Source organism: Miniopterus natalensis, chromosome 1, assembly GCF_054644295.1.
Source record: "Miniopterus natalensis isolate mMinNat1 chromosome 1, mMinNat1.hap1, whole genome shotgun sequence".
NCBI lineage: Eukaryota > Metazoa > Chordata > Mammalia > Chiroptera > Miniopteridae > Miniopterus > Miniopterus natalensis.
Window position 1 is genome coordinate 21,426,270 of NC_142081.1, and position 25,178 is coordinate 21,451,447.

General features: G+C 42.8%; 1 protein-coding gene across 1 annotated transcript; it reads left to right on the top strand.

Annotated features, from left to right (window-relative positions):
- Positions 1-638: 638 nt before the first annotated feature.
- On the top strand, positions 639-23,300 carry HEATR4 (HEAT repeat containing 4). The gene is made up of 12 exons (XM_087828803.1): positions 639-1,444; positions 2,486-2,676; positions 3,726-3,866; positions 7,737-7,940; positions 9,168-9,308; positions 15,013-15,192; positions 16,241-16,401; positions 17,932-18,036; positions 20,648-20,766; positions 21,449-21,629; positions 22,201-22,312; positions 23,107-23,300. The coding sequence occupies exons 1-12, from the start codon at positions 639-641 to the stop codon at positions 23,298-23,300; spliced, it is 2,535 nt and encodes an 844-aa protein (XP_087684929.1).
- The last annotated feature ends 1,878 nt before the right edge of the window (positions 23,301-25,178 follow it).

Below are 25,178 nucleotides of genomic sequence, written 5' to 3' on the forward strand. Positions count from 1 at the left end.
AGAATTTGTGTCAGGTACGGAAGAAAGGCTATTTCATATAGAAGGCACAGACGGAAGCTCCATGCGAAGGGAGGAATACTGGGAGGAAGGCTAGGAGACTCAAGAGGTTACACGTCAGGACAAGGTCATTAACTGGAGTCACACTCATGGGGAACTCTGAGTGCCAAGCTGAGTTGTCTGAACTTTATGCTGTAAGCCTTTGAACAGAGAAAGCAACATTTGAGGAAAAACTGGATGCAGGGGATGCTGTTGAAAAGCAGTAATTCCTCATAAGGAGATGAGGAGCTGAGCTTTGGGGACAAGTGTGAGATTGAAAGCAAGGGTCTGATACAAGGAATATTTAGAACGTTGCACCTTTTATTTCTTTCGTCCTTCTAATTCACATGACTTTCCCCTCCTCCCATCTACTTCCCAAGTCCCTTTCGTTCTGTATTACTATGGGTTACCAATTTCTATTGACCTAGAGCTCTCACCAGTTCCTCTTATCCCTTTAACAGGTCACGTCTCCAGGCCCTGCCTCTGGACCAGGCAGTGTGGAAGGAAGCATTTGCTGGGGAACAATGACCAGGAACCAAAAGGGAAAGGCCTTTCTCCCCAAATGTCTCCATCAGGCTCTCCCACCATGGCTGGGATGGGGCATGGTTTTCTCCTACGTAAAACCAAGAGACAAGGAGGCGTGCACCTCTGTCTCCAGTGTGCCTCCAGTCTTTCACTTCAGCCCGCAGCACTGTGCATACTTCAAGAACCAATATTTGAAAAAGGCCTCTTCGAACCTTACCTTCTCTCAGGAAGTGGTGTGGCAGCGAGGGCTACCCAGCATTCCCTACAGCCAGTACAGCTTTGACCACCTCTACAATGCCGACAACATCATTCGACCTCCCCCCATCAGGAAGGCCCGACCTGAGAAACCTGTCAGCTTCAGGTTCTTGGATTCTTCAGGTCCCTCAGCGAGGGTCACCTCCCACGCTGTGAAAAGAGAAAGCTCTGCCGATCTTAAGAAGAAGCTAAAGAAATCAAAGTCAGCAAGCGCAGTCCAGGAAACATCCTGCTCTCCCATTCTTCATCCCGACAGGGATCTGGACATTCTGAGCCCGCCTCTTTCTCCAGATGTGAACCTGGAGAAGAGGGAAGCCTGGCTTCCATCCCATGAGAAAGAGGCCAGAGCCTGGGAGGCCATCGTGCTGGAAAAGCTGAACAAGCGCACTGCCCGATGGATCCAGAACAAGCGTCCTTTAAGGCCTGGGGTAGCCCCCAACAAGTGGCAGAGCTTCTTGCGCCAGCAATACGACTGGAGCCACATCCGGGATGAGCTCACTTCCACCAGCGACTTGGAGCTCTTGAAACAGCTGGAAGAAGAAGAAACAGCAGATTTTGAGGATCGAAGTGTCATCCTGCCCACTCAGGAGAAAAAGGAGCCAGAGCTGCTGCTTCCTGTTTACTATAGGTAGACTGGCTGGGCCTCAGACATGCCTTTGAGAATCCCTGGCTTCCCTTTGAGGATTCCTGGGTGGGCTTACACTCTCCCGTCAACCTCTTATGTTTTCCACTGCCAACTTGCTCTATAGATCTCCATAAAGTAAGGTTTTTCAACCTTGGCACTAATGACAGTCTGGGTTGGATAATTCTTTGTTGTAGGGGACTGCCCTGTTCATTGTAAGATGTTTAACAGTATTGCTCTGGATGCCACTAGTACTGTCCAGTTGTGACAACCAAAGATGTCTCCAGACATTGACACATGTCCCCTTGAGGGACAAAATTGCTCCCTGTTAAGAACCACTGCCTTTAAAGGGATTGGTTCTCAGCCTTTCCCTTTCTGCTGATCCAGTTACTATCCAGGTGCCCCCAGAAATGTATCCATGGTGATAGTAAGGATAGCAGAGCCCATATGGCTCTGAGGTTTGGTCCTGTCTTATTTTGAACAAGAAGCCACAATGTCACTGACTCAAAAACTGACTGGCAGCCCTAGTCCATTTTGCTCGGTGGTTAGAGCATCGGCCCATAGACGGAAGGATCCCAGGTACAATTCCAGCCAAGGGCATGTACTTCAGTTGCAGGCTTGGTCCCTAGCCCCGGTCAGAGAGCGTACAGGAGGCAATCAATTGATATGTCTCTCTCACATTGATGTTTCTCTCTCTCTCCCTCTCCCTCTCCTACACTGAAAAGCAATGGAAAAAATATCCTCGAGTGAAGATAAAAATTTTTAAAAAGGGTATTGCTGGGAGGATGGTCACTCTATGGTGCTGTCCAGTGGCTGCAGAAGGAGTGGCTCCACCTGGGAAGGGGGAAGGTGGCTGCAGACAGGTCCTCCTGGAAGCTCCATATTCAACTGGCACCTTGGGGGCAAGGCCAATAATTAAATAGAGGTGTTGTTTAAATGCTCCTGTGTATATGAACTGAGCTTAAAAAGGAAATGGAGTGATCTAATGGAAAGGTCCACCTCCTACCTTTCCCCCCTTTTCTCCCTCCCTCTCTCACTCCGTCCAAGGTCGCCCAATTACTTGCCACACGTGCAGAGAGTTGGAACTACGTCTAGCAACAATAAGACCGCCGAGGATATCAACAGAATGAGAAGCATCTACCAACTCCCAAGCCAGACCTACTACCGGCAGGTGAATCCCCGAGCTGGAAAGTTTGCTTACTGCACCAGCAACGTCTTTGAGCAGGAAGTTTACTTTGGTAATACAGCTGGGCCCTGTGGTGGGGCTGGGGTAGACCAGGAGCAGGGAGGCGGAAGGTAGCTGGGGCATGAAACAGCCATGGTGTGGATGAGGCCTGGATGGCCAGGGTGTTCACATTAATATTTCCGTAACATTCCCTGGCTATTCCCATAAGAGCTGCTTGGTTCTTTGCCGGGGACAGGGGTGCGGGTGGGGTGGGGTAGGAGGGTGGGCAGATATCTGGTGGGGAGGAAATGGTTCTCCCTCTTCCTCCTTTCTCTGTCCCTCTGTCTTACTAAGGAGGCAGTGGAGGGTGGGATTGTAAAGCAAGCAAGGTTTGGCTTTGGGAACAACCCACCTCTTCTCTGTACACCCTCCTCCCTCCTCTCACTTTGAGATATCCCCCCACCGAGGTGCTGTGCTGGGGAAAAGAGCACAGGCTTTGAAGTCAGGTAGATCCGAGTTTAAATCCTGGCTTAACCCCTTCCTCCTAACCTTCAGCAAATTATATAATCTCTGAGCTTTATGTACCTTATTTGTAAAACAGTATTAACCAAAATGCACTTCACGTAAAAAGGAGACAAGAAAGCATCTACATTGCTTCTTACCCAATGTCCACTAAGTGTCCACCCTGCTACCCCTTAGGTGCCTGGGCTCCCAGGGCACCCAGCCTAGGTCTGCATGTTCCCAGCTGCTCATCCTTCTCTATCTCCATCTTGCTCCTAAATTTCTATAAACTGAAAGTCTTCTTAAAGTGCTTAAGAAAAAATATTTATGACTAATGAGAGATGAGTTAGGTGGCCCTTCATTAGTATCTAGCTTTCCATAGGAGACAATGCCTATAAGCTAAGACAGGCCCTCCCTGGTCTCCCAGGCCTTACAGAGCCTGGTCGTCATGAGTTCTGGGGGTTTAGAGTGAGTGGGGTGAAACGAAATTGGGCCTGACCCTGGTAACTGAAAACTAGGGAAGATGAAGGAGGAAGGTGCTGGGGACTCATTTCTTTTCTTTTTTTGGTCCCTTCTGTATATTTTATTTATTTGACTCATTATTTCTTTATCTATTCATAGATAAAGTCCAGGTCATCCACCAGATTGGTGCAAAGAGAGACCAAATTTTCCTGGAAAACCTCAGCCGGTACAACAAGCAGCTATCTCAGGTCTTCCCTGAAACCCCAGAAAGGTGGACTTCCCAGCCAGTTCCTGAAGCACGTAAGCAGGAAGCTATTGTGGGTGTAAAGACCGAAGTGTGGCCTTTTTTTTCCTTCCTGTTTTTCTTTTTGAATCCTCACCCGAGAACATGTTTTTGTTTGTTTGTTAAATATGTTTTTATTGATTTGAGAGAGGAAGGGGAGGTGGGGGGAGAGAGAGAGGGAGAGAGAGAGAGAGAAAAACATCAATATGAGAGAAACATCCATCGGCTGCCTCCTGCACGCCCCCATCAGGGATCTAGTGGCAACCAGGTATGTGCCCTGACTGGGAATTAAACTGGTGACCTTTAGGTGCAAGGGACAACACTCAACCAACTGAGCCACACAGGCCAGGGCCCAAGGACATATTTTTTTTGATCTGAGAGAAAGGCATCCATGTGAGAGAGAAACATTGATCGTTTCCTCCCTCCTTTCTGCCCTTCCCCTATATGCACCCCAACCAGGGACTAAACCCACCACCTTCTGGTGTAGGGGATGACACTCCAACCAACTGAGCCACACTGGCCCAGGCGCCATTTTTTTAAGACCCTTGTTTTATAGGGCAGGGTACCACCAGCATCTAGGAGAGTCTCCTCCTACCAACTATCATCGCATAGCCCTGGCCAGTGTGGCTCAGTTGGTTGGGCTTCCTCCCGTGCACTGAAGGGTTGCCAGTTCGATTTCTGGTTAGGGCATATGCCCAGCCAATCGTGTGTTTTGCTCTCACATCAATGTTTCTCTCTCTCTAAAAATTAATTTAAAAATCTTTAAAAAAATCATCTCATAAAATTATAAAATACTAACTATAACTAGGAAGAGGCTTTGTAGAGCATCCGTTCAGTTGAAATCAAATAAAACTTAGGTGTAATAAGTGGTTTAGGGCCAGTAATTACCAATAAGGCAGATCCCATCTTAATGCTTCCAGGGGAAGTTTATCAGATCCCTGATCCAGCTCCCTGCCCTTTTCCCTTGGGCTGGCCCTACCCTCCCATTCCATTTTCAGGTCCATATCTGCTTCAGGCCATAGTGTCATCCTCTGTAAGTTTCTGTTTCACCAGTACACCATTCTTCATTCTGTAAGATAGGTAAAGTAGAGGGAAGGAAAATAGCCAAGAAATGAGCTTATGAAACAAAAAGTGCCCATTCTCCAAGAGACTATGTCTCCATTTCCCATGACTCTTTTCTTTGCAGTGTCACTGTTCAGGGGGGCCCCTTGGTGTGCAGAAATAGCACACCAAGCAGCAGTGACCCATTCTTTTTCTCACCAGTCCCCCAACCTCTGTCTCTAGTGCTGCCTGGCTGGTAATAGTCATTAGAGTAGAGATGCTACTGATGGCAGCTATGCACAGCTTCCCCAATACACATACACCCTCCTTCTTTGTTGGGGACCACCATTATAAAGCAGTGGAGAAAGCACCCCAGCAAAGCCTTGGGTTAGGTCTTGGCAAGTCACCTTTTGGAGCTTCAGTTGCTTCATTAAAACTGAGACACTCATCATTCCTATAGCAAGGCACTTTTATGATAGTTATTGATGCTTAGGTGATTTTGTGAATATGTTTTATAAACCATTAAGTGTTGTACAAACTCAAGGCACTGTTAGTATACTACCTTCCCCACAAGCCAGACCTATTCCACATTCCCTCTGCTCTAATAACAGGCAAATCCAGAGACAAAGTTGATCAGTGGTTCCTGGGTGATAGCTGCAAAACTCTGCCAATATATTAAAATACCACTGAACTGTATAACTTTAAGAAGATGAAATTTATAGTATGTGAATTCTACCTCAATAAAGCTGTTTTGTTTTGTTTTTTTAAATCCTCTGAGGATCCTACTGCATTCACAGAAGCTTCATGACCTATCTCACTTCCTTCATAGGCACCTTTTCCCCAGTAATGCTTTTTTTCCCCAGAACACAGAACATTTAATGAGCTGATGCAATAGGATTTTAAACATCAAACCTCTTTTTAAAACAGTATTTGAAATTGATCTGGGGGAAGTAAAGTCAGAATAGTAATATATTCACATCTTCTTATAACCATTTTACTCATAATTTCATCTCAGGAAATTATGGGTATGAAAGAACCTGGAAATAATAGAAAACTTCCTGAGATTAGATGTGCATAGATTCCCCCACCACTCCATTTTGATTGAACTGAAAAACTTAGATGATGATTTCTTTAAAATGATTAAAATTCTCAAGAAACAAAGTGTACATCATGACAGAAAACTCTCTAGTGTGCCCAGATCATTATGGTTCCTATATACCAGGGGTAGGTAGGAAAACTACTTTCTGCCAAAGGCCATTTAGATATTTATAACATCATTCTTGGGCCATACAAAATTATCAACTTAAAAATTAGCTATGAAAAAAGAGCTCCTAGAGGCTGAGATAAGTGGGGGAGTGTCATGTGGCAAAGTACTCACTGGGAGCTGACCTGTCTAGAGCTGGTTCTATGGCTTCTGGCTGTACACATCCTACACTGCAAAGGAAGAAAGCCCAGAACCGGCTGAGTTCCCCTGGTGTGACCAAGCTGGGCAAGGACCATTTGGAGGGTATGCTCTGTATGGGCATCTGAGCTTAACTGCCCTTAGAAGGAAGAAATGGTATTGCCCTCCTTGCTCAAAGAAAAGAATTGATTCAGAGCAAATCTAAACATGTTGGAGTTGCTGGGCCAACGTAGCTCGGCAGTTAAGCATCGACCTATGATCCAGGAGACCTCAGTTTGATTCCCGGTCAGGGCACATGCCCGGTTTGCGTGTTCGATCTCCAGCAGGGGGCGTGCATGAGGGAGCCGATCAATGACTCTCATTGATTTTTCTATCTCTCTCTCTCTGTCTCCCTTACTCGCTAAAACCAATAAAGATATATTTTTAATTAATTAGTTAATTAATTAATGTATGTATGTATGTATGTGTTGGAGTTGGAATGAAATCTGGAAAAACAGAAACAGCTGATAGTGACAGATTAGAACATGAAACTGAGAAGCAATGTGGCAAATAATGAATTTAGTTATCCAGAAATGTTTTTATCTATTGTGCCTTCTCCTTCTCCACACAACTACTGCTCTGAGGAGGCTTTCTGAATCTCATGTCGGGGAGCACATTAAGTCTAGAAAAATATAACAACTATAACTATTTTTATATAACAGGTATACAGTATTTTCTTCTGTTCTCAAAATTCCAACTGTTATTTGTCATAATTAGGAAAAATTCAGAGATGCTAAAATCTTTAAAATTTAGCAGCTTGCAGCACCATTCCTCTTCCCAAATTAAAAACATTGAAAAGGAAACTTAATAAATTAGAAATTAATGGGCCTGGCCAGGTGTGGCTCAGTGGTTGAGCATCGACCTAGGATCCAGGAGATTGGGGTTCGATTCCTGGTCAGGGCACGTGCCCGGGTTGTGGGCTAGGCAGCCAGCCGATCAATGACTGTCTCATCATTGATGTTTCTATCTCTCTCTCTCCCTCTCCTTTCTTCTCTCTGAAATCAATAAAGATATGTAAAAAAAAAAAAAAAAAAAGAAATGCCCCTTACACTCTAAATTGCAATATATCAAATATTGAATTTTATGAGCAAACTCTTTTACATAGAAACACATTTATGTTCCTTAAGATTTTTTAAACTTATAGAAAGGATTGTAAACAGCCCAGCCCCCCCCCCCCCCCCCCAATTTCTCTCTCCCATCATCATGGCTTTATCATGTCTATAGTCAGGACTTTTTATAACTCCCCATGGGACTTGTACTCAGTTCCCCTTATAACCACAGGAAAGTTCCCTCTTGAGAATATTGTTTTGCCTTGGTCTTAGTCAGGAACAGGAATGGGATGCTAGCTGGAATACAGGGCCTAGGGCAGTGGGGTGAGAATATCTCACACTGCCACGCTGCACAGCTTGTAGGCCCGTGAAAGGAGCCCTGCGCTGGACTGCTTTGCCCACCCCGGCCAAGGACCTGCTGCTGCAGGGGGTTGAGGAGGATGTGCCCATTAAGACGAGGAAACTAAAAACGCAGGAGGAGTCACCGAAGGAGAACGTGACTTGGAAACTGATGGTCCTGCGGAGGATGCTGCAGGAATGGAAGACTGCCTGGGCTCTAAGTGAGTGAAGGGGGGCATCCAGAGGTATCAGTAAGTATTTGGGGGGGAGGAGGGGCTCACCTTGGACTAGTGTTTCTCAGTCTTTGAAAATCCATCCCTCTCGTAAAACATAAAAATCTGGTTGCCTCATCAAGGTTAGACTAAACAAGAGCCTTTCACACAATGCTAGTTGACACATATCTGGACGATTTTTGCAAGGGTAGGTTTTACTTCAGTAATTTGGAAATTCATTATGTTGAGAACTCTTCACAGGCCGGGACCCTAACTTACTGACCTCTGAAACTTTATGTTCAGTAAATAATGTCAAGGGAAGAATGAAATATGCTGTCCAAGCAATGGAAATGTAATGTTTTTGTGTTTTTTTTAAAAGGTAGTTGTCTATGGTATAAACAACCTCTCTCCAAAATTCATTTGTGGAGTTGGGGATATCATATATCTACTTTGTCTTCATGGATATGGGAATAGAAGTCTGGGTGCCTGAGGCAGAGTAAGGACCTAGCAAGGAAAGCTACAAAATTTGAGGACTCAAGGACTGCTGCCTTTCAGGACATAAGAAACGGATTTAGTTAGTGCAGGAAAAAAGAGAGGTGATCTGTTTCGTAAACTGGATCAGATAAGCATAAAAGGGTTGAGAAAGAGATACTAAGTAAAAGCTACTAGTAGGAGCAACTACAGATGGTGGAAGCACAAAGAGAGCAGTTAGCAATAAAATGAGGAAGACTTGAAAGCAAGGTGGAGGAGCCCTCAAAGGCAAAGGAACCTGTTGATAACTTGCCAGGTATTTTGCTAAACTTGTCTAGTTAACTCATTTACTATTCAGTCACTCAATATGGTAGGTTCTAGTATTCCCATTTTACAAATGAAAAATCTCAAGCCAGACAGGTTTAGAAACCTATCCAAGGTCACACAGCTAATAACTGTGATTCCAAACCTGGTATGTGTGATAACAAGTGTCCTTAACCACTGTTTTATTGAGTATTTAAGCAGAGTAAGACAATATAGGATGAGATGCCGGGGGAAGGAGAGGGATTTGTTTGGGAACCGAATAGAGTACATGGATCATCAGAGAAATAACTTCCCTAAGGATCCCATCTCTGGGCCCCTTTATTTTCCTGAGCTAATGTTTTGCTTGAATTGTCCTGGGGGGGAGAGGGACTTCTTGTCACCTGCCTGCAGTACTTAACCTGACCAGGTGGTTCTCTTCTCATTTCCCTCCCTGCATCACAGTCATCCAGTGGCACCATGAGACAGTAGAGGGTCTGCTGCGGAGCTTGGTGGACATGCATGATGATATTCGGATCCATGCTATTGTCACATGTGCCACAGCTGCTTTAGAACGGCCCCGGACTATCAGCCAGGGGGACTCAGGTGAGAGCGAAACTGGGCTGCTTGAGAATACTATATACAGGTTTCCCCTGCTATCTGAAAGTGGAATGTTCCTATGAAACCCTTTGTAAGCCAAAGTGGCATAAAGTGAAGCATTACTGCCCACTTTCTGAAAGTTTGCATATGCCACTTCGCTTTCATGGAAGACCTACGTTAGTATGGTAATTGCTTTTCTCATAAATGCGAAAGTCCTCTTCAGATTTCTTTCAGTTAGCGAAAACAGGTACTAATACAGAATTGTAATCTACCGAGGAGCTGGTTTAACAAGACATAGGAGCCAGGTGATGGAAACTATAAATGCCATTGAAAGGATATAAAACCAACTGACACTTACCTGTTAAGCACCCTCTTGTGGATATCACCTTTTAAGTGAAGCCTGGGCTGACACTTTTTCTTTCTCTACTGCTGGTGGCATCCTAATATTATTCCTGTCCTAATACTTATCACTTTATCACTTTGTCTGTTTACTTTTCTGCCATCCCTAGCAGGCAAGGAACTCCTTAAGGGCAGAACAAATTTTAGCTCTACAAAGTTGTCAGGTTTTTAAAGTTTCATTTCACTTATATCCTGTATTGAGTCCCAGATATGGGCATTTTTCCTCCAAGTTTTCAAATTTGTTGCTTCCTCTGCTGGAAAGCTCTTCCTCTCTTCACTGGATTAATTTCTATACTTGACCTACAGTTTTCAGCTAAGGTGTCACCTCCTCTGAGGAGTCTTCCCTGCCCCATCATCCAGAGTTGGTTTGGTGTCCCTGCTATACATGTGTCCACATGTATACATTTTTTTTATTGTAACTGCTTATTTCCCTGGGTATTAAATGGGATGATATTCAGCACCTGGCATATAGAGAAAACCTTCAATAAACAGCAAAAGATATAATCTTATCCCCAAATCTTCCACATACATACAAACACCTTTGTCTTCCACCAGAAAGACTATGCCTTCCATGTGATCTTTTTCACAGGTCCTAGGTGTCTTCATCTTGATTTGTCTTGTTTCTTCCCCACACCCTCCCAAAGAAAATGATCTCATTATTTCTTGAAATAACCAATTGACTGCTATCTATCCCCCTGAAATACACATATTTTCACCTAGGCCATCCTTAACAGATGGCATAGTGGCCTGCAGTGGTAGTACAAAGGACAGATTAGAAATCCTAAAATCTCAGTCACAGGTCCAGCTTCTTGGGAAGTCAGTTAACTTCTCTGAGCTTCAAATTTCTTATCTATAAAATGAGGATAGTTGTGGACAAAAGGTTAATAAAACCTTCCCCTTCTATTTGAGAATTTGAGCTTTAATTAAATGCATACCTGTTACTCTAATAACCTTATAAGGACAGGAACTATCTTGTGTGTGTGTGTGTGTGTGTTTGGCTGTTGTCATTTTTTAAAAAATTTATCTTTATTGTTGAAAGTATTACAAATGTCCCCTTCCCCCCCATTAATCCCCTCCACCCCGAATCCACCCCACCCCCAGGCCTTCCCCATATCAATGTCTGTGTCCATAGGTTATGCATATAAGCATATGTTTTTTTAAATTTATCTTTATTGTTGAAAGTATTACAGATATCCTTTTTTTCCCCATTGATCCCCTCCCCGCCCCAGGCCTTCACCACACTATTGTCTCTGTCCATGGGTTATGCATATATGCATATAAGTTCTTTGATGAATCTCCCCCTCACCTACTCCCCCACCCCCACCTTCTCACTGAGATTCATTAGTCTGTTCCATGCTTCCATGTCTCTGGATCTATTTTGTTCTTCAGTCTATTTTGTTTATTGGATTCCACATATGAGCGAGATCATGTAAAACTGAATCAGGAAGAAACAGAAAACCTGAATAGGCCAATAACAACTGATGAAACTGAAGCAGTAATTAAAAAAACTCCCAGCAAACAAAAGCCCTGGTCTGGATGGTTTCACAGGGGAGCTTTATGTTGTAGGATTAGATAGTTTACTAAAAATTTTTCTTGCCTTTTGAGATAGGCCTGCATTGCCATGAACTTTCCTCTTAGGACTGCTTTTGCTGTGTCCCATAGATTTTGGGTTGTTGTGTGTTCATTTTCATTTGTTTCCAGGAAGGTTTTTATTTCTTTCTTGATCTTATTGAAACCCATTCATTGTTTAATAATATGCTGTTTAGCCTCCATGTGTTTGAATGTTTTTGAGTATTTTTACTGTAGTTGATTTCTAATTTCATGCCCTTGTGATTTGAGATGCTTGATATCATTTCAATCTCCTTGAACTTGTAGAGACCTAATATGTGGTTTATCTTTGAGAATGACCCATGTGCACTTGAGAGGAATGTATACTCTGCAGCTTTGGGGTGACATGTCCTGTAAATATCAATTAAATCCATCTGATCTAGTGTGCCATTTAGTCACTGTTTCTGTGTTGACTTTTTGTCTGGAAGATCTATCCAGTGAAGTCAGTGGGGTGCTAAAGTCTCCAACCAAGACTGTATTGCTATTGATCTCTCCCTTAAAGTCCTTAAGGTTATTATTGATAGGTCCTTATTTATTGCCATTTTAATTCTCTCTCTATTTCTGCCTATGTTTCTCTCTCTATTTCTACGTCTAATTACAGCAATCCCTTTAACATTTCCTGCAATGCTGGTTTGGTGGTGATAAACTCCTTTAGTCTTTTTTTTTTTTTTTTTGGTCTGGGAAGCTCTTTATTTCACTATCTATTATGAATGATAGCCTTGCTGGATAGTCTTGGTTTCAGATCCTTGTTTTCATTACCGTGAATACTTCATGCCATTCCCTTCTGGCCTGTAGAGTTTCTGATGAGAAGTCAGCTGACAGCCTCATGGGAGCTCCTTTGTAGGTGACAGATTGCTTTTCCTTGCTGCCTTTAATATCCTTTGTCTTGCCCGGCCGGGCCTGGCTCAGGGGTTGAGCACTGGCCTAGGATCCAGGAGATTGTGGTTCGATTCCTGGTCAGGGCACATGCCCGGGTTGCCAGTTCGGGGCCTGCAGGAGGCAGCCGATCAATGACGACTCTCTCATCATTGATGTTTCTCTCTCTCTCTCTCCCTCTCCCTTCTTCTCCCTGAAATCAATAAAGATATATTTAAAATATATATATATATATATATATATATATATATATATATCCTTTGTCATGAATTTTTGGCATTTTAATTATGATGTGTCTGGGCATCGGCCTCTTGAGATTCTTCTTGCTTGGGACTCTCTGTGCCTCCTGAACTTGTGTGCCTTTTTCCTTGACCAGGTTGGGGAAGTTTTCTGCCATTATTTCTTCAAACACATTCTCTAACCCTTGCTTACTTTTGACCTCTTCTGGCTTTCCTATGATGTGAATAGTTACGTTTCACATTGTCCCACAGTTCCCTTAGACTGTCCTGTTTTTCAATTGTTTTTTTCTTTTTGGATCTCTGATTTTTTGTACCCTGCCTTCTAATTCACTAATCTGGTCCTCAGCTTCCTCTAATCTGCTGTTTATTTCTTCCAATGTATTCTTTATTTTTGCTATGTTATCCTTAATTTCCTTCAGAGATTCAGTATCTTTTTTCATACTGTTGAGCATCCTTACAATCAGTATTCTGAACTCTATATCTGACAGATTGTTTATCTCTGTTTCATTTAGCTCTTTTTCTGGAGACTTCTCTTGTTCATTCATTTGGGACTTGTTTTTTTACTCCCTATTTGGCTGCCTATTTGGGTTTGTTTCTATGTATTAGGTAGGCCTGCTAGGACACTCAGTTTTTTTGGAGGATCTCTGGTGCAGGCCAGTGTCAGATGCTGTTTGTGACTGGCCTTGAGTACCGTTTGGAGCTATCAACAACCCACAGCTTGAGGTCCCCTCTGTGGGGCTGGGTGTGTTTGGACAGTACACCAAAGTCTGCTTTTCCAAGGTCCGGGTCCAGAAGCAGGCCAGGCAAAGACTCAAAACACTCTGAAGTCTGCCTCTGGCTGCAGGTTGATTAATCTGATTCTCTTAATGAGCCTCAGGTTATAGAAACTCCAGGGGGGTAGGGCGAGAGGTTTTCCGGCAGGATGGGGCAATTGCTTTCCCCTCAGGCAAAAATTGCTTGGAAGGTAAATGTCTGCCTCTGCAGTATGGGGGAATGACTCAGCACAGGAATCCAGAGCCTACAACTCTAGATTCTCCTCACACAGTTCCAGTCCACTCTGCCCCCCCCCCCCCCAGCTGGAGCCCAAGGTGAGTGGCTGCACATGAAATTCTGTGTGTTGGCTCTTTAAGAGGGTGCCTGTATTTCGAGCCATCTCTTCCTGGCAGACAGAAATCCAACTGTTTTTCACAGCCAGATGTTATGTGGGCACCTTTTTCAGTTCTGGTGCTCTTGGCTGGGAAGCCCAGTCTGGGGCTTAGGCCCCAGAGTCCTCAGTGGGAACCCCCACAACTGATATATCCCTCTGGACCTTCAGCTATTGCCTGTGAGAGCCCAGCCAGCCCTCTTGCACCTCTGCACTTCCTACCAGTCTCTTTGCAGTCTCCACTTTTCCTCCTGGGTTATGAGGGTGCTCTCCAGTTTGTCTTCAGTTGCAGTTGATTATTCAGAATGGTTTTTCTATATTTTAGTTGTAATTCCAGTTTGGTCCTGGGAGAGTGTCAGTATAGCTTCCACTCAGTCTGTAACCATCTTTAATCTCAGCATGTAAGTTCTTTGATTAATCTCTCTCCACCCACTCCCTCACCCCCACCTTCCCTCTGAGATTCCTCAGTCTGTTCCATGCTTTTATGTCTCTGGGGAACTATCTTTATAGGCAACATTGCTTATGATAAAAATGAGCCCTGATTGATTAATTACATTTGGACTTGGAAGAACTATAAATGAAATGTAAATATCTCAAGGGGCGTCATCCTTTAGGCTTCCATAAATGTTGTGACTTATGTAACAGTATGCCCTTTAGGGACACTAAGATTATATCTATGGAGCTGTTATAAGAGATACTAACTCCTGTGAAACATAAGACTTGTACCCAGAGTGGATTTCATGCTTCTGAGCTGTCCCTAGAAGGCTCTGGGGAATGCTATTCAAACCACCTCAAGAACTCTGGCCAAAAGGAGTGCCCAAGGCTGCCCTGTTGGCAAACTGTGCTCCCATCCTATATCCTTCCAAAGACTGGTACCATGTGTGGCCTATGATAGTCTTATGAGTCTGACTGTTTAGTTAAATCAAGATTCCTGAAATACACATATTTCAGGTGAGGTCTGCAGTAATACCTGCCTTGCCTACTTTAATGAAGGTTGGAAGAATGAATGAGATGAATATGAAAACACTAAACGGCAAAGCACTACCTAAATGTAATTGCTATTATTATTAAAAATATAAAAACACAAAATGTAATGTAAAAATTAAAAAATATATAGGGTAAATAGGTTGATTTTCATCACTAAAACTAATGGTGAAAGTCATCAGAGCCTAGCTGGAAACATTCCTCTTTGGCTTGAACTGAACATAGCTTCTTCAAGACCAGATGACAAAGAACTGGGAACTGGCATACCCAGCACAGAAGTGAGCCATAAAATCCTGCCCATTGTAGGGGCCCAACTAAACTCTAATTATATTACACAGAAGTAAGCACCTGCAACTGAGATGAGGTTGGCCGCCATGTATGTGGCCATGGAAAGGAAGCTGTGTTTCAGAGAAAAGCAAAGGGGCTAGCACTCTCTTCTCTAGCTCTCTTTTGATCACAGACAAGGAGACTGTGGGAGTCCCATCAATCCAGGACTTGCCAGAGGTTCTACAGCCTGCTCTGGAGGCTGCTCTTTGTGACAAGAATTTCAACGTGCAGATGGCAGCTGCGATATGCCAATATGCTATACAGTCACATAATCCCCTTGCCCGGAACATCATGCAGACTGCCCTTTTGAATGGTGAGTAACTCCCCGTTTCTTCTGACCTGGGAATATAGGGTAAAGAAGAGATATCTTATCATCATCTTCTAATATTTTCCTCTCCACTGTCATGCTCTGTGATGTCTACTGTATTGGGTTTGAGTTTATCTTAGAGAAAAATTAGTTCTTTCTAGGCACTTTGACAAAAGTTACACTGCCACCTAGTGGTACCTGGGCTGTTTCATAGATGCATTTGAGGAGAAACCATGCCCTTTCACACAACTGGCTTTTGTTTGAATTGAAAATATGATATAATAGCCCTAGCGGGTTTGGCTCAGTGGTCAGAGCATCAGCCTGCAGACTGAAGGGTCCCGGGTTCTATTCTGGCCAAGGGCATGTACCTCATTGCAGGTTCAATCCCTGGTCCCCCGAGATGTTTCTCTCTCTCCCCACCTTCCACTCTCTGAAAAGCAATGGAAAAAATATCCTTGGGTGAAGATTTAAAAAAAAATGATGTTACAATATTAAAGAATACTTTCTGAAAATTAAAAAACTCACCACTTGAACACATCATGCTTCCATTTTTGCACATTAACTTATAGGCATTGTCCACATAAATTGTTGGAGTAATATAAGCAAAAAGGTCAAGTGATATGCCCAAGGTACCTAACTGCTCAGAGAGATGCCTGTTCCTTGTCCGGGGGTGGAGACAGACAAGGACAACTGGCAGAATGGTTTGGCCTACTGTATATAGACACTCAACAACTTGATTCATCTGTCTTAAAAGAAAGTCTCCACTCCAGACTTCCCAATCTCTCAGCTAGGCCAGAAGTGCCTTATTGATGTTACCTAACAACAGCCTTTTAGGATTTAACTTTTCAGGTTAAGATTTTCAGTCTATATTTAAAACCTTGATATAACTCATTTAAATATTGTTTAAATATGGGATTGGATTCTAGATTGAGAGGGGCACAGGGAAGTCAGGTATCAGGTAGGTAGCAGCCTTGGGTACCAACGCAAAGGCTGTTCTCTCTGCAGGGGAAACAGGTCACCTATCTGGACTACTTTTTTCACCCCTCTGTGGCAGGTAATAACGTGGACAGCTGGGCTGCAGCTCAGTGCTTGGCTGTGGAGGGTACAGCCTCTTACTCTGTGATTAAGAGGATCCTTCATCAGCTGTTTAACAAGAAGAATGAGAAAACTGAACAGCAGGTTTACATGCTCCTGAGCCATCTCAGTGGGAAGACGGTACGTGTCCATTACAGGGTCAGAAAAAGAAACCAAGTTTTGGGGAACAACTGGGTCTTTGAGATCAGTGCATGTAAAGAACTGAAAATGCAGGCAGTTGGGTAGGATGATCTCAAGCATAGGTAAAACTGGACTCAGTGTGGTTGCACTGGGGTGTAGAGGTGTATACAGGGAAAAGTGACAACAGCTGGCTTAGAGAAAGGTGAGAGAAGAGGCTGCAGATGGTTTCTGTCTATGCAAGAGTTGTAACATGTAGAATTACTTCCGCTAGAAACTGACCTTTGAGAACTACACAGGCTTACAATTCTGTTTACTTTCAGCAGAAATGCAAAACACAAAGATTGAAGCATATAAAAATCATTTTAGGGGTAAAGATAGATAAAGGCAAGAAAAGCGATGCCCTGGCCTGGTAGCTCAGTTGGTTGGAGCATTGTCCTAATACATCAAAGTTGAGGGTGCTAGCCCTGTTTGGGGTACATACAGGAATCAACCAGTGAGTGCATAAATAGGTAGAACAAGTCAATGTTTCTCTCTCTCTAAAATAAAAAAAAGAAAGAAGAAGCCCCAGGAGTTTTCTGTTCAGATTACAAAATCTGTATTTTGTTCCCTGATTCATGCTCCCAGAAGTCAGTTGACTTAGATCAGCGATTTTCAATTTTTATTTATTTATTTAATTAATTAATTAATTTATTTATTTAAATATATTTTTATTGATTTTAGAGAAAGGAAGGGAGAGGAAGAAACAGAGGTAGAAACATCAATGATGAGAGAGTCATTGATTGGCTGCCTAGCCCGCAACCAGGGCATGTGCCCTGACCGGGAATCGAACCCCAATCTCCTGGATCCTAGGTCAATGCTCAACCGCTGAGCCACGCCCGGCTGGGCACAATTTTTATTTTTTTAATCTTCACCTGAGGATATTTTTTTTATTGATTTTAGGGAGAGGAAGGGGGCGGGGGGAGAGAGAAATATTGATCGGTTGCTTTCCTGTACATGCCCGAACCATGGATCGAACCTGCAAACTATGTATGTGCCCGACCAGGAATCCAACTCGAACCTGGAATCTTTTGGTGTTTGGGACGATGCTCTAATCTACCGAGCCACCTGGCCAGAGCTGCCCCAAGAATTTTTAAAACGTGTAATACCTATTTAGTCAGGGCACTGACCTCTTTTCCCTTAGATAATCAAATAAAGAAATGACGACAGCCAACACAACAATAGCTGTCTGGTGTGAATGAATCAAAACTATACTTTTTTTTTTTTTGTCAGATCACAAAAAATATATTCTTGGGTGTGCCACAGAATTTTAGTAATTAGTTTATGAGTGCCATGAGATGAAAAAGGTTGGAAATCACTGGGTTAGATGGAAGAATGCTCCATATTTTATAAACCCATTCCTTGCTAGGGATGGGCACCTCATGTACTTGTGACATTAATTATGCTGGATGCCACGTTAGGATGGAAGTTCTTCGAGGTCCTAGTACCTATAAAGATGATCATGCGTAGCCATAAAGTCATCCATTTCCTCAGACCCTGACACACACCATGCTTGCTGTGGAGCTGAACAGCCATCAATGGAAGGACAGGATTATAGCCTGCCAGACTCTCTCGCGGATCAGTGGAAATGTCTGTTTGGTAAGTGTTGTCTTTCTGTTTCCAGGGCAGAAAGTCTAGAGCCCTTCTACCTTTTCCTGCTATCTAGTATCCCATTCTTACCAAACAGATCTCTGTCCTCACATTGCTACCTTTTATTGACTGATTGACTGATTTTAGAGAGAGAGGAAGGTACAGAGAGATACCGAGAGAGAAAGAGAGAGAGAGAAAGTGAGAGGTTGATTTATTATTCCATTTATTTATGCATTTATTGGTTGATTCTTATATGTGCCCTGACTGGGGATCCAACCCACAACGTTGGCATATCTGGACAATGCTCTAACCAACTGAGCTACCTGGCCAGGTCTCACATTGCTATCTTTTACTCCTAACCCAGAATTATCTTCAAATGTCGACATGTCTTTCTGTGACTTAAGCCCACTGCTTCTCAGCTTGGTGGCAGTCCATAAACTGTTTATAACCCACCCACAATGACATAAGCAAAACATAAATGTCCAAAAGAGTTTAAAAACTTTTATAGTTGGGTAGTTGCCAGGTAGCTCAGTTGGTTAGCACATCGTCCAGATACGCCAAGGCTGTGGGTTTGATCCCAGGTCAGGGCACATACAAAAATCAACCAATGAATGCGTAAGTAAGTGGGACAACAAAATCGATATCTGTCTCTCTCTTCCTTCCTCTCTCTCTCTCAAATTGATTTACCTCAATGTCAATGTACTACATAAGTATCAGTCAATGACATTTGCCCACTCAAATACTGGTCTTTTGTCACAGATGGTTTAGGAAGCACAGACTTAAATTACCCAACAACCCAACTACAATAGTGCCTATGCTGGCTTTCCCTGACTGTTCAGCACACACCTAGGAGGTATAAAACACAGTCCCTACTTTCAAAAACGCATTGTAGTTGTAATAACAAGACTCACACACACAAATGATTTAAGAACAAGCAATAAATGTAAGGTGCTCTTAAAACTTTTCAGAGAGAGAGAGACTAGTATGGGCTGAACTTATCAGTTAAAGTTCTGTGAAGGAGTCTGGGACAGCTAAGCAAGACTTGGATAGAAATGAAGGGGGACTTCCGGCATGGAAACCTTGAGCATAATTTAGGCTTTCACCGAACTTTCTTCTTGCCATTATTTTTTAATCATCTTCAGGTATCCAAATGGGATTTTTTCCTTCTTCCTATGTCTCCTTATATCTTTTCTTATAACACTGAGCACCTCCAAAATGGCCCAGAACATTCCCATTCCCATGAGACATGAACACCCTCCTCTCTTTGATCCCCACATTTGATGTGGAAAGCACAAAAATCTGGCCATTCAGTATAATCACCTGAAGATGTTTTAGTCTGAGTTAATTCTGCTTCAACTGCTATAGTACCCTACTGCTAAAGCCCTGAACCAGGAGCACAGACATCACCTGGGAGCTTGTTAGAAGAGCAAAATCTCACCTCAGGTCAACTCAATCAGAACCTGAATTTTTTTTTTTTAATCCTTACCTGAGGACATTTTTTCCACTGCTTTTCAGACAGAGTGGAAGGGGGGGGGGGAGAGAAACATTGATGTGAGAGAGACACATCAATTGGTTGTCTCCCGCACGCACCCCAACCAGCAACTGGGCATCGGGGCTCAGATGGAGCCTGCAACCAAGGCATGTGCCCTTGGCCCGAATCAAACCTGGGACCCTTCAGTCCTCGGGCTGATGCTCTAACCACTGAGTAAAGCCAGGAGGGCAGAATCTGCATTTTAACAGTATCATTTTAATATCCGATTCATTTGCGCATTCATCACCTTAGCAGTTGTCACTCAGGATTAAAAGTAAAAAGACATGCAGAGCAAGCAGGGGACAGGGTAAAGATGAGAACTTTACATCAGATTGTTGGAATTAAGAAAGGCAGTATGTCCATCAGTTCACCCAGTCAGTAAGCAAGCAATTTCTGACGACGCCCTACATTCTAGGCACCATGCTAGCACTGGGGATGCAAAGATATTATGTCTTCACTTGATTATAAATAGCTATAACAGAAGCAGTTTTAAGATATTATGGGGTTTTCCTATGCTTAGAGGAGAGTTCACTGAGGAGATGCCTTTTGAGCTAAATCATTAAAGCGGAGTAGGAAATCATCAGATACCAGGTAGGGGTAAAACAGGGAGATGTTTCTGGCAGGGAGAACAGCTAGGACATATTCACACAATCGTTAACTACAACTGTAATAATCTTTGTCCCTTCCCCTGTGAGAGAAGTATCAATATATGGGTAGCCAACTGTCCTGGTTTGTCCAGGACATAGCAGTTTTAGTACTAAACCCAGGAAAGTACCAGGCAAAATGGTCACCCTATTTATGTGTCACCTTCAAATTTTGTCTCTCAAAGACAGATTACATTGGCCCCAACATAGCATAGTAGTTTAAAGCATGAGCTTGGAAAACAGACCTGGGTTGAGTTCTGGCTCCAACACTCAACTTGTGAACATTGGGCAAGTAAATCTAAGCCTGCATTTTGTCATCTGTAAATGGTAATATCTGCCTCACTGGATTGTTTGAGGATAAACTGATGGATAAAAATTGCTAGCACAATGTCAAGTACAAAATTGATGTTCAATGAATGGTAGCTAATTATTCACCTATTTATAGGATATAAAACATAAGTTGATCCAGCTGATGTGGAATGACTGGAATAAGGAAGTCAGACAAGCAGCTGCCAAAGCTCTGGGGCAAATGAGCCTTGGGAAAGAAGTGCACGACACGATCAGGTAAACCTAGCCAAGGCGGAGAGACATTTCTATTCTTAAGTGTCAAGGAGGGGCCCTGGGATGCAGCCAGCCAGCCTTTGTGGAGCTGCTCTGTATGCTCAGCATTGTACTAGGTTCCACTGCAGGATTATTTTTTAAAAATAAAACAAAAAATTAACAGTCCCTGTAGAAACTAACAATGTGGCTAAGAAAAGAATCATTAATTAAGCATTTCCACTATGTGTTATGCACTGTTTTGGATGATTGAAAGAGTTTGAAAATAAGACATGATTTTGATTATACAGGCAAGATACACAAATACCTACTAAGGTCAAATTTCATGGAGGTTGGATAAGACTACATAGGCAGAGAAAAGGAAAGATATTCCAGGCTGGGAGCCAAATGTAGAAATAAGCATGGCACATGTGAAGGCAGTGAAGAGAACTGTAGCAACCGAAAGGTGCATGTTTGAAAGTTTTTTATTTAGTCATTCAGCATACTTTAGTGCCTAGCACATGCTAGGTAATAGGGATTCAAGTAAATAAGACAACTGAGTCTCTACCCAGTGAAACTTAACCTAATGGGGATAAGGCTGACTAGGAAAGAACCTACAGAGGTTGGATTTTATCTTAAGGGCACTGGTGGGGGGGGGGGGAGCACCAAAAGTTTAAGAAGGGAAAATAAAAGTACCTGTTCTTTACAGAGTCAAACTGGGTAAAGGAAATTCCCGAGAGAAGGTGGAAGCCCTGTCCCTGATTGGTGGGCTCAAGCTCATGACTGCCAAGCTTCTCCCAAGCTTCCTAAACTGCTTCTCTGATGACTTCGTGGCAGTTCGGCGAGCAGCCTGTTTAGTAGCAGGTGCCCTGCAGATCCGTAATAAAATGGTTAGTCAAGGAAACATGATTCCATCTTACCTGATCAACTGGAAGAGAGCACTACCCTGAGCTTCCCTTGTTGTGCATAGTACACTCACCATTCTGTGGGGACACAGAATGACAGATCAGAACTAGGAAAGTGAAGGGGGTACATAGGCCACATCAATCAATTAGAACCACATTTAGCTCCCAGCCAGCCCAGATTTCACTCTATACCACATCCTTAAATCCTATTCTCACCTCATTTATGGGCTTTAGGATCAGCTCCAGTGAATGAAGCTGTAATCCCATGTTATTAGAAAACCTGATGGAGGTATTCAAAAGAAGCCTGTATGACCATACAGATCTGTGAGCTGAGAAAATAATTTTACAGATATGAGATAATTCAGCTAATATATTCTGTCTGCAGAGTATTACTTCAGGATCTAGCTTATTTGTCACTAGAATTGATATGTCATTTTTCAGTTATAGTACATTTTAGAGACAAGAGGGGTCCCTTTCTCTGGTTCATTCTTGCTCTGGTCTTCTCCACTCATCATTGCCTTCTATCCATCCCAGATCTTTTTGTTTCTCATTCCAGGTCCTTGAATGCCTCCTGAATCTGACACAGAGAGATCCTTACTGGAAAATCAAGGCCTTTGCCATTCGAGGTATGACAGAAAGAGCGGCCCCAGCTCCTCAACCTCAAATATGCTAGTACAAATGATCCCCAGAATTTCCCTAGGAATGGTGGAGTGCAGGGGAGGGGATGATCACACCTGCTCAGAAGTTCCTTGCCTGAGAAATCAGATTATTTTCTGCTTTTAAATTTTTAGTTAAGGATCCTGAGTCTAGGTCAATGTCAGACTTGTTAAGGCAAAGGGCTGACAGTCCCTGACAAATGAATTAGGGATGAGTTCCAAGTAGGTAACCACTGTCGGAAACACTTGCTTTCTCTGGAGGTTTCAACTATAGGACTCTCTAAAAGTCAGACCACATTCAAAATTGCTACAGACGTAAAACCCTGCCCTCAAGATTTCCTATTTCTTTTTAAGGATCTTTTGCATTGCTTCTCTCTGACAGCCTTTGGCAGGTCCTTAGCAGAATCTGCCCTAGGTAAACCTGTGAAGTTATTGTGGCTCCTTTCCTCATCACTCTGCCTTGACTAGGCTAGTTTTCTGAGTTATCTGTCCCATATCTCATCCCTACATTTACAATAGGTAAATTAGTGTATTCTCATATCCTAATAGGCAAGGATGGGATGGAACACCCTTCCTAGGAATCCTTTGGAGATAATGTCCTACTAAAACCCATCTCTGAAATTCTAATGGTGATTACCATCCAAAAGGGAAGATACAAACAAAACACTTAGTTTAGCATTTGCAATAATTAATATAGCAGGTGGCTGCCTACACATTATTTATTATTAAGACCATTTCTGGATGTTACGATATAACCAGGTTAGTCTTTAGTGACAGTGGAACATGCTGCCGTCTAATCTCTGCAGCTTTGGGACAGATTGGCGAAGTGAGTCCCCAGCTGACAGACCTCCTGCTCTGGGTTATACACTATGAAGCGTCACCAGGTCTACGACTAGAAGCTTGTCGTAGCATCCTAGCCCTCAAACTTCAAGGGGACCGGGTCAGGAACACCTTCCTAGATGTGCTGCTCCTAGAAAACCATGATGCTGTTCTAAAGTAAGCACTAAACCTGTTTCCTTCCACTACTCCTTGTACTGCCAACTCTCCCATCCTTGTTAACAGAATAATATATCCTTGCCTTTCCAGGCTGCCTAATGGCTGTAAAAGCACAGGTTCACCTAAGTTATTCATTTATTCAACTAACGTATCAAAATTGCCTACTGTGACGACAGGCTTTAGAGCGAAAGAGTCTAGGATTTGAATACAAGTTCAGGCCTGCACTAGCTATGTGAGCCTGGGTAAATTAAACTCTCAGAGCCCCCCCTTTTTTGGTTTCATATATCAAATGCAGAGAGTCTTTCTTATCGGTTTGTGGTGATGATTAATGACATGACGTGTTTAGTAACTGTCATAAAGGCGTTCAATAAATAGTAGTTATTAGTACCTTCAAATATATCATCTCAAAAACTACACAACATCCCTAATAAGTTAAACATTATACCACTTGCAAATAAGGTGCAGCAAAGCCACATAGTTAGGATTGGAATTTAGGATTCTTATCTGACTCCAAGTCCTATATTTTCCACCCCCATGCTTTTTTTTAAGGATAGGAACAATTAAGAAGTCCTTCTTATCTTTCAGGGAAATTCTCCAGGCAATGAAGATACTCAAGTTAGAAAGTGGAGGAGACCAAGAAATGCTTCAGGAGGTCAAGAAGAGGGTAAATAAGTGTAAGCTGTGTTTTCAAGGGAAAATTCAGGGCTTGCAAGAGTTCTTCAGACCCTTTTTGCCCCTAAGCATGTATATATATCCTTTTGCCCATCATGGAAATACTTTCTACAATCCTAGAAAGATACCATATCATTTGAAGACACAAAACATCTGTGCAAGATAGGATTTATAAGATCCTCTTTAAAAAAAGACAAAACAAGTATCTTATCAAGTAGCCCTCAAAATCAGGGTTTGTTGTTGTTTCTAAAATAGTTTCCTTCCCTTCACATTTTCTTCCTACCATCCCCTAAACCCAAGTTCTTTCTTTTTTGCAGATAGGCATAATGAAGGAATGAGGGACTGGAGATGGCCTATAATTTGCAAAACCAACCTCACACCAAGCAAGCATTTCTTAGCAGATTCCTTTCATCATGCCCAAAAGGCTAAAGTTAATTTTTCATTAATGGGGGTAAAAATGTCCTACCAATATCACGAGAACAACGCTCTCGGGAATTTATGTACCACTTAATACTAATAAGCATGATGCAATAAGTTACTTTACTAATGCTTTTTGATGATTTGCAGCCTAGTGCAGTTGTTTTCTTTTTTTCTTTTTAGAGAGGGAGAGGGGTAGATAGAAACATCGATGAGAGAGAAACATGGATCAGCTGCCTCAGGCATGCCCCCTACGGGGGATCAAGTCCATAACCCGGGCATGTGCTCTGAATCCAAGTGGTGAACTCTTGGTTCATGGGCTGACGTGCAACCACAGAACCACACCGGCCTGGCTGTTGTTTTTTTCAATATCGTTTGTTCTGATCTAGATTAAAACACTAAGCCAAAAGGACTTGCTGACGCAGAAAATATTCAAGATCGAGACAGTAATAAAAAAAGTGAAGGAGGAAGCAAAACATATTTACTTGCAACCCAAAGAGGGGCAAAAACGACTGAAACTCCATACTTTTCTCCAAGAAGCTTTTTGTGGTAGGTTTTCCAGGGGTGAGTCCTATGCTTTTAACAAGCCTTTTCTAGGATCTGGATGTTTTGGGACTTTGTTGCGAGCTCTGTAGGTTGAGAGCCAGGAAAGGCTACCTACCTCCTTTCTTTCTTGGGCATCTTCTCAGTCCTTCTGTTATATTTCTCCTACCCTCCCCACCCACCCCCAGCTTTTATTTTCTGTTTTATCCCTTAAAAAAATGAATGAGGGAGCTCTATTTGAACTGATTTG

Bases quoted from the DNA above. Each gene is read 5' to 3' on its own strand.
- HEATR4 (XM_087828803.1), top strand. From the start codon at position 639: ATGGTTTTCTCCTACGTAAAACCAAGAGACAAGGAGGCGTGCACCTCT. The intron at 3,867-7,736 runs GTAAGCAGGAAG...CACGCTGCACAG, and splicing joins CCAGCCAGTTCCTGAAGCAC to CTTGTAGGCCCGTGAAAGGA. The intron at 21,630-22,200 runs GTTAGTCAAGGA...TTCTCATTCCAG, and splicing joins TGCAGATCCGTAATAAAATG to GTCCTTGAATGCCTCCTGAA.